At 32.9% G+C, this 10426-nt stretch overlaps 1 protein-coding gene across 1 annotated transcript; it reads right to left on the reverse strand.

Annotated features, from left to right (window-relative positions):
- Positions 1-5238: 5238 nt before the first annotated feature.
- Positions 5239-7015, reverse strand: LOC144557711 (RING-H2 finger protein ATL46-like). The gene has a single exon (XM_078306271.1). The coding sequence runs from the start codon at positions 6616-6618 to the stop codon at positions 5386-5388; it is 1233 nt and encodes a 410-aa protein (XP_078162397.1). The 5' UTR covers positions 6619-7015; the 3' UTR covers positions 5239-5385.
- Between the last annotated feature and the right edge of the window lie 3411 nt (positions 7016-10426).

The following is a 10426-nucleotide window of genomic DNA, read 5'->3' on the forward strand; positions in this document are numbered from 1 at the left end:
AAGAAAAAAAGAAAAAGAAAAAAAAGAAACTGATGTGAGATACCCACAAGTTCAGTAGATCATGGCTATTAATCCTTCTCTTCACACTAAAAGAAATAAACAATAAATATATATTTTTTTTTATCAAACTTAGCTACTATGAAATAGCCAAGTCTTTTTTCCCAAGATTTCATGATGCAAACATTTTGTTTATTTTTTTTCTGTTTTTTCAGAATAACTAACGACTTAAATGTATTAATTAGAATAATTTTTATATCAATATAAATTCTTAGATACAAATGTAACTTGTACATTTTAAAATTCCAAATTTGTAAAGATAGATAAGGAAGGACGTATATATCTCATTTATGAGAATAATTAATTAGGATCTTAAATTTCTTAATTTGGAATACATTAATTACTCATAGATCTTAGCATATATGCAAAGTCTTAATCAAAGGCAAACTGGTATAAAAAGAAGAAGAATATTTCAGAGTCCTCAATATTGTATTTTGAGCTCTCAAAATAGTGAAAATATTGATAAGATTGCACATGCTACTAAATATCTCTAGCTATTGTCTCCAAATCTTGCATAATCTTCAACACTTTTATAAAGAACTATGAAAATATTTTTATCAGTAAAATTTGAAAACATATATTTTTTTTTTTTCTGTAGTGGTCTCTCAAGAAACATAAAGATTTCAACATTGCATTTACAAACTTTAAATGCATGTTCATACAACATATTTGAACGCATGCAGTCGAATGTCGCTATGTCAGACATACAAAACAATAACTCCATTGTTGTTAAAATTTCAAAAGCTTTCTGGGGTCATGCGTCATGGTGCATGCATCTATAAATTGCTTTGATAACTTTGTATCTCAGATTTATCCAGTGATACAGATAGTCAATAGTAATCGTTGCGTCGCTTGTTAATTCTTGCTTTGTATGCGGGGTGGCAACAAGATGGCTCAGTCAGAACTAGGTTCTAATTCAGTTTGTTAATTTTAAACCGAGTTAAGTGAGCTGGACTTAGGGTTCTGAGTTAAAACTTTAGTTTGAAATTGTGACAAGTCAACCCGAACTAGCTCGCGAGCTGACGAGTCGTCAGCTCGCTGGGTCTGATTGGATCTTGCTTTTAAAAAAAATGAATTCTACAAACGTTTTGGATCGAGATGAACCGAGCTAGACAGTATAAAATGCACACAAATTCATACAAATTCACAAATTGATGCTTAGCCAAGCTAGCTCGTGAGCTGACAAGCAATTAAGCTAGGCTCTAGTTTGAACTCGTTAATTCTGAACCGAGCTAGTGGTGAGCTGGTTCATTAACAGCTCGGTTTAATAACGAGCGAACTGTTAGCGAGCGAATCAGGTGCGGATCACGAGCTTTTTTTTGCGACCCCTACTTGTATGTCTGAATTGATGTTTGTGCGCTTCTCGTTTGGTAATGTTAGGAACAAACGAACCCAACGGTCAAACTAATTTTAGAATCAGCTCTGAAAATCCGTATATATAAATCAGAGGAAAGAAACAATAGTTTATCTTATTTTAGAAATATAGAATACCTAATTGCCTATATTCTTATAATAAGAATAATTAATAGTGATTGAACTTTCATCGAGAGTAAGAATTCCTGATTTAAAGCAATAGAAAATTAAGTCGATTCCCAACAACAAGAAGAACATGGGAAGGAACAAAAGCGTGCGCTTGAAGGCTTTTAAATACACACATTTCTTGGTTTGTGCAAACTAGCTGCAATCTTGAGATCCTACATTTGGATTGAAAATGAGAAATTATTCCATATGGATTAGATTAGATTAGCTTGTGAATACAGGCAACCCATGTAAAATTTTGCAATCTCAAGGCAAGATAATATACTAATAAATCAGATATATATCCCCAGTCAATATATTTGTTTAAGAGTGAGTCTATGGTACTATGCATATCACGGGTTGTTATCGTGCTACGGTTCTATATTTGAGTTTTCAAATCCTAACAGTCGATCCGAACCGTTCATCTTGTTCTCCATATTAATATGTGTTTGGAGACCAAATTTTACATTTTTTGAAATTTTGTTTACTATTTTTTTAGATATTTAGAAAATCACTTGATCTGAAAATTCTGGACCATCCAAAAACAGTGATTTTCAATAAATCTAAAAAAATAGTAAAAAAATTTCAAAAAATGTAAAATTTGGTCTCCAAACACATATTAATATGGAGAACAAGATGAACGGTTCGGATCGACCGTTAGAATTTGAAAACTCAAATATAGAGCCGTAACACGGTAACAAATCGTAATATGCATAGTACCATAGAATCACTCTTTGTTTAATATATTGAAGGGTCACAAGACCACCACTCTTCCCAGAGCAGTCAACACAAACTACAAAACAAAAAGCTATCACAACGGCCAGTTCATTGTTTGTTAAAGATGCACTTGTTTAACAGAAAAATAAAAAAGTAGGAGAAAAGAAAGACAAGCGCTGGTACCATATGGGCAATCCAGAATCCAATATATATATATATATTTTGGTTTTACCTGGATCAATGATCAATGATCAGTCAATCATAATTTCCATAATAACAAAGCACATATGACAAGCAGAGCTACTTCTCCTTTACTTTTGTTTTCGAACCCAGTACAATTTTCTGTTATTTGGTTCTTGTTTTTTTTTTTTTTTTTTTTCCTTCTATAGCTATTTCAAACAAACAGACAATAAAAAAGTCTAGCAGTTCAAGTGACACAGTAATAGAATTACTTCTAAAAAATGTAAATTCAAGTATCCACTAAATATTTCTCTCAAAAATAAGTATCCACTAAATAATAAAGATGTAAAATTTGTAAGCTTTCTACATTTTATTAAACTTTTTATTTCAATAAAATGCCACTACAACTACAATTCACTTGGGACTACCCTTAAGATTATTATTTTTAACAAGATCTTAACTTAGCAAGTCCTCGTCTCGAGGGGTTGCACTGTGCAAACGGAGTGCCATTTTTATCAATCTAGTAATACGGAAACAAGAGATCACCTATTGTGGGATTGCATGTTCGCTTGGATCAAGACTAGACAGCCGCTGAGGCAAAGATTGCGTTGGAATGTGATTTGAACAGCAGGGGCATGGGCGCTATGGAGAGAGAGGGACAGAAGACTCTTCTCCAACAAACAAAAAAAAAAGTGTATTTATTAATTAATGATTCTGCTTTGGAGATAAATAGGTGGTTGGACAATAATTAGAATTTTATATCTAGAGTTATTAGAGAATACATATATAAATAGTAATTATGAGAGAGTACCCTCCATGCACTACTAATCTGTAACAATTTCCTTTTATCAACAGCAATTGTCGTTAACCATAAAAAAAAATATATATTATTTTGAATCAGAATTATAGTCACTAAAGCATAACGCAATTTGACAACAGAGAGGATTTGACGGGGGAATAACAAAAAGAAAGGTGCATAAATAATTATCTCGCAGTCAAACCAACCAGCAAAACAATCGATTTGTCCCACTAACTTTCTCTTTTTTCACCCGGGCAGAGGAAATTTTTTAAGATTCCTGAAATAAAGCAAGGGGAAATGATAAAAGAGATAAGGAAATGTTCTGGTGGAATGCGAAAGATTGTTCCTTAAAGTGACCACTTTTAATGAAAGTGCTCCAAAACGAGAAAAAAGATGTAGAAAAAAGGGACCATGGAATTTGTATTCATGCTCGAGGTTTTTTTTTTTTTTTTTTTTATAAACTGTAATTAGAAAAAAGATTTCTATAAAATCAACATGATTACTTCTTTTTTTTTAACAAAAATCATAAGAATTGAAATGCTATTTCGGTCCAGAATTTTTTTTTCTTTTTTTTGAACCGAAATGACATTTCAGTCCAAAATATTTTACAATTTTTCAACTTATTTTTTTCTTGAAATCCGTGAAAATGACTGGGACTGAAATGCCATTTCGGTTTCTATGGTTTTTGTAATAAAAAAGTAATCATATTGGTTTCATAAAAATCTTTTTTCTAATTATGGTTTATTAAAAAAATTCTTCACGCTCAGTGCAAATTCTATTTCATAAATGCATCTTAGGCCGGCTAGTCTGTGGTATTCCGTTTTAAAAAATATGACCGAACCGACTGAAATAAACTTATCAATCAAATCGAATTAAATTTCGATTTGCTTGATTGAACCGAAATAAGAAGATTAATCATAGAAATAAACATTTTTTGTTAATTTTTTTTAATATGAACTTAAAAATTTTGTTTGGTTCGGTCTAACTAGTTTTGAACCGAACGAAGCAATATACATTATGTTGTAATATTTTAATTTTTAAAATGTTTGGTTCAGATGGGAACAAGTTTAAAAATTTCGATCGGTTCAATCTAACCAATTTAAAAAAATTCTAAACCGAACTGAACAATTAAACCGGTTTTAAAAAAGTGAACTGATCTATTTAACCGGAAAAACCAAACCGTTTAATTTGAACTCTCTCAATTCGGTTTAAAATCGATTAAACCAGACCGATGAACACCTCTATTTCTAGAGCATAGGATGAATCTAAACTCCTGCAATAGCTAATATTTTAGAGAGGTTTTATAATCCAGCGCAATAACATGTTTGATGTTTCTTCTATTGTTTGATTGCTAGGATAAAACTGGAAAGTTTTCAGCCTGCATAACTAGATACAAGAAATAAGAATATGACAACTTCACATGCAGCAGGAGCACATGCAAAGCAAATGGAAATAATTTTTAAAGCAATATCACATTAGGATTCTCTGTCAAAAGAGTATCTTTGCAATTTTAAAAAGTTAGGAACCGTGAAGTTCACCAATCCAGCCTATAATCCAGACATAATAAGTTTCTGTTTGTTGATTCTCAGAATAAATAGTTGTGGATTTGGTTATTAGTCATGATTTACCAATTAAATTAGTGATTTCCCCTCCACACTGAAAGGAGATATATTACCATACTTGCAATAACTTGCATTGCCAGCTAAGAAATTTATTTGAAAACACATTTAACTAACATGCACTTTTTGTTCTTACCCATGCACCTATGAAGTTGACAGACAAAATTAATCAAACAAACAAGGCAAAAGGGCCTTGTAGAACACTTTGTTACATAGTATAAGCCTGTGGATGCTGTTTTTGCTTAAAATTTGGCACTTTCTGTTGTTTCAATCAACTGTCTACTGAGACAAGGAAGCTCTTTATGCATGCAAAAATTTGACACTAATTAGAAAACTTAAAATAGAAGAAAAAAAAAAGTACTTCTTGATGGATTTATCTTAAACAAAAAATTTCTATGTCAAATAAATAAACATAATATACCCACCACTACCAAATAAATTAAGAACAAAAACAAAAACAACAACAATTAAGTTTACCAAATAACCTCTGTATTTTCAAGTATCAGCTAGACTCCGCCTCGTAGAAGCCAAGCTCGAACTGTCCATTGATGAGATTTCTGTAGAAATTACTGGCATTTTCCCTTTATTATTCGGCCATTGCCAAATCTTAGAAACTGAGAAGCTCTCACCTTTACTACTTGCGCTTATCCTTTTCCCATCTATATCCTCATTGGTCACACTGTTTGCATTTATGCCCCTGAACCTCGGTTCACCTCTGGTACCAGCATCCGCAAACCTCTTTGACTCGGTACAAAGAGAAACCTTCAGATTGGCATCACCAACTATATACTGGTACGACCCCATGGAATAGCATCGCCTTGCATCCAAATTGCTGCTACTACTCTCTCCTTCTTCTCTCTTTACGACCCCATTTTGATTTGAGTTTCCATTCATATCTTTACCTTCACCACTATTTCTATTGTTCACATTTCTGAACTTCCCGAGCCGTACTGGGAGAATAAATTTCTCTCCTAACCTTGCTGCATCAATTTCACATGATTTTCGACCTGATAAGGAGAACCCATTATCCCTGCTACACGACAACCTCCCTTCCTCCATTAAATCTCCAAATTCAAATACCGGGCTTTCAGTTGCCAGACCTGGTACAAAGAGAGCACCTCTACAGAGGGGGCAAGTAGAATTTGAGAGCAGCCATGTGTCAATACAATTTAAATGAAATGCATGGCCACAAAGGGGTAGGAGTCTCAATTTATCTTCATCAGAGAACTCGCATAGACATACAGCACAGTCAAACGGCTCCTTGGCCCCCACAATCTCCTTGTATAGGAAAACAGGCAGTGCATCAATAAATGCTTGGTCCAGACCTGAGTCGTGTAGGTGGAACAGCTGTTGCAACTGCCTTTGTAGTGCCTCTGAACCCGAAATTTCGGTTTGTTGGTTTTGATTGGAAATGGAGGAAGAGTTTTGTGGTTGCTTTCTGATTATAAATCTCACAAGGAGGTGTAACAGACCAGAGATGAAGAAAATTACAGCTAGAATTACAATTATAAATAGAACAGCAGGGCTGATTTTACTGCTTGGAGAAGGAGCCACTGTTGCTTGGATCGGTACGGGTGGAGGTGGCGAGATTTGGGCTGACTGGTATGATACCGGTACCGGTACAGGTACAGGTACCGTGTCTCTTTGGAAAGAAAACCCATCTTGAATTTTGAGATTCCGAGAGTTTAAAAGAGAATTCTTAGTTGAGAAGTAATCTACAGATACCATCTCCTTAGTAGAACTTGAAGAAAAATACAATTCATTTGAAGCTTATTTGGTAAAGTTAAGATTAAATGGTTTCCCCTCCAAACCAACTAAAAGGAGGGGATTGGAAAAAACCTAGAAAACTTCGCACAACTACTAGACTTGAGGTTAATTTCCAATCCCTTTCGTAGAAGATAATCTATGTGTACCTCCACTTGCTCTGCTTTGAAAGAGTAACACAACCTTTTCTTCCTTGCTTTCTTTTCCTTTGTACTTGTCTTTACAAGCTAGTGTGCAGGTACCCAAGTAATAGGTACAGGTGTTATATTGGTAGCCTACCTCAGATTTTGTGAACCTCCATGAGGGAAAAACTTTCAGAGAGAGAGAGAGAGAGAGACTAGCTTTGAGTTGGTTGGGGTTTAGGGATTTGAGGATTTCCCTTTGGCAAGAAAACAAATGATACATGGCATTGTTTTCAAATTTATGGTTTCTTACCATAAAAAAGAAAGAAAAAATGAACAAAGTTACTGCGTGGGGCGCAAAACTTGTGATGGTCTGGTGAGTAGGTGACATTAGAATTATATCTTAACAAATCCTGCCAGTGACTCGCCATATGATATGTAACAATATACAAGTCTCGGGAAATCCAAAGTTCCAGACTTGAGAGAGAGACGTGGTGGACCCGATAGCGAAATCATTTATTTCTTTATTTCTTTTTCCTTTGAGAGAAGGCCAGAAGGCCAGAAGGGGACGAATTCGTATCCTCTGAGATATCTCAAACTTTGCGTGACTTTACGGAAAATCCCAACCGTTTAAATACGTTTCGCACGAATCTCAAAGCACACAAATACTGATCCCGAATAGGCACTGGACACGTCGGTCATGCAAAAGTTGAGATATCTCAGAGGATACGCGGGTGTTTTCGTCGGTTCAGCTTCAAAACAAATAATGGGTCAAGAAAAAAGGACATTTCCTTGCACGGCGCGCCTTTTGTGACATGGCTATGTTTTCAGGTCAAAACGGATATAGCAACGATCAGACCACGTCCATTTTATTTTTTTAATACAAATGTAGATATCAAATTTTTATATGATTAATCTTATTTTCACATCTATAATTTGAAATTTTAACTCTACTTTTATTCGCTTCCACAAAAAAGCGGATACGGCTCACTTAAAACTCTACTTATGTCCTTATATATATCCATATTTTTAAACTAGTATCATTCCCGTCAGCCCGTATATTGCAACGGAACATATCATAAGAAAAATATATGTTCGTACAAAATGATATATTTTCATAAAAAATAGACTAAATAACAAATAATATTTTTTAAATAAAATATATGTTTTTTTTTATTTTTTGACAAATTTCTATTAAAAAATCTCATACAAAATAACATATTAAATTACAAACAATATTCTTTAAATAATATTAAAAAATAGAAAGAAATAAAGTCATGACCAATTAATTATCAATCAATTAAAAGTTTCCTTAAACGACATTTAAAAAATATAAATAAATCAGGACCAATAAGAAAGATAATACAATTTGCGAGCGTACGCTAGTCTAAATAAATTTGGATTTTTATATGTAAAAAAAAATATCAACAAGATGCATAGAATCATAAAAGAACATATTAATTATTTGAGTGGATGCTGATATTAAATATGAAATTCCATCTTTTAATCACAGTTATTGACAAATCAGGACATCTACATGTTTAATATAATAATGAAAATATTGAACTGTATTAACAAAAAATCAGATTTAAATAAAATTAATCAAACAATATCTGATTTATTTAATTACATTCCCATTGTTTGTGCTTGCTTATATATTATAGTGTCTTAATTAATTTTTCTTATGCAATCAAACTATATAGCTCAGTATCTTGTGAGCTATGGTGATGGTGAGGTCCGAACAACGGGTTTAATTAGCTCTCTCCAGTAGTATAGATTGCAGTAAGCCAGTGCTGATTAGATATAAATCGTTTATTATAAATTAAACAGACATTTAATTCTGAATAGAATTAGACTGTTTATTTTAAATCAGACGTTACAGGTCAAATTTAATCCACTTACTCCCTTGGCCTAATTCCACAATGTGGATTATTAGTGAAGTTATAATACCGCATAGTACATATTGATCTGTACTATATGAATCAATGTTTTCTTATTCAAAGTTCAACCAATTAATCTAAATAGTTTATAATTTTCGTATAGATATATGTTTAGTTATTTACATATCAAATTTTAGTTTTTTAGATTTTTTTTTTACTATTTTTTTAGATAATCTCAAGACCTTTCTGAACATATATATAATATGGTAGAGTTGTTCAACATATTAAAATATCCTTTTCGATTCCTTTTTTTATAAAACAAAGAAAAATAATTCGTGCTTTATATTCCAAAATTAATGATTTAGTCTTAAATTCATTGTATTAGTAAATGGTAAGTGTGTATACACTATAGAATAGTGTAGCATACTAGCATGTATTAAGTAATTATTGTTTGTTTATTAGAAATCTTGTATTGGTTCTAATTTGTAATGTAACGGGTAATTCATGTGCTATCATAAAAAAAATATATTGAAATATTGAAAAACGCACTATGTGATGCTAGTGTTTAGAGACGGAATACACATGTTTAAATTGTGCAATATATATATATATATATTTTTTATCAAATGTTAGATATTAAGTCATCTAACTATTTAATATCTACAATAATTTTTTCATTCAGATTTCAAATATGTAACCTCTGAATTGTACAATATCTAATATCCATGAGAATAAGAATGCATATTGTCTAATATCCATGAGAATAAGAATGCATATTGACTTTCACCTTAACTAGATCTTGGTCGGTGCTATTGAATTTTTACAAAGAAAGAATAGGGAAAAACTAAAATGGGATGCATTTTTCTTTTAGAGAAATGAATGGGACTTATTTGATATCACTTAATTGTTTATCTACCTCTATTCTATCCTTTTCTTTGTGGCCGTTTGGTAACAAGGGATTAAGCCTCCTTAAGGGTTAATTTGTTTTATTTAGCTTTCTTAGCTATTTAATCCTGCCGAACACCGATTTCTTAGCGCGGATTAAAAACATCTCATTTAGTCTCTTTTTGTCAGAATCTAAATCCTCTGTCTGGACCTTAATGCACCTCTACTCCTTCCTTTAGCTTCCTTAACTTTCACCCATGAATCAAGACAACCGAATATTGATTCTTTAGCGCTCTTTAAGTTCTTAATCCTTTATAAGAATTAATCTATAGAATTATCTACCTCAGTTCTATTCTATCCTTTGTTTATTTACCAATTATTCTTACGACGGTAATTTTTTTTTCACATAGTACCGTTTGTTTCTGAGCCTTGACTATAGCAGCTATATGACTCGATTATCCGACAACTATTCGTTTTGCATCCGTATTCGAATCTGTATCCGTGGACTATCCGTTCCGTATCCGTTTAAGGCGGATTTGGTTTTGAATTTTGATATCCGTTTACTATCCGTATCCGTATTCGTATCCGCTCATTATCTGACGGATGCGGATATGGTATCAGCATTATCCGCTCCGTATCCGCTCCGTTTTCACCCCTAGTATAGCTGCATGAGCTGCATTCCTGCATGCACTTTTATCTCAGGGCATTGTATAATTGTCGCTTTCTCTAAGCAACAGTTTTTCTTGTACCCCAAACAAGAAACAATGCAAGGACACGTTCAGGAATCTGTGCTCTTTGAGGGCCTCATTCACAGATAATCCATACAACTCAGTTTTTGTCTGCTTTGCTTATCATCAGTAGAAAACAAACCGAACCAAAGACCAA

Source organism: Carex rostrata, chromosome 8 (genome assembly GCF_964058835.1).
Source record: "Carex rostrata chromosome 8, lpCarRost1.2, whole genome shotgun sequence".
Classification (NCBI taxonomy): domain Eukaryota; kingdom Viridiplantae; phylum Streptophyta; class Magnoliopsida; order Poales; family Cyperaceae; genus Carex; species Carex rostrata.

Coding starts and splice junctions, on each gene's coding strand:
- LOC144557711 (XM_078306271.1), bottom strand. CDS start 6,618: ATGGTATCTGTAGATTACTTCTCAACTAAGAATTCTCTTTTAAACTCT.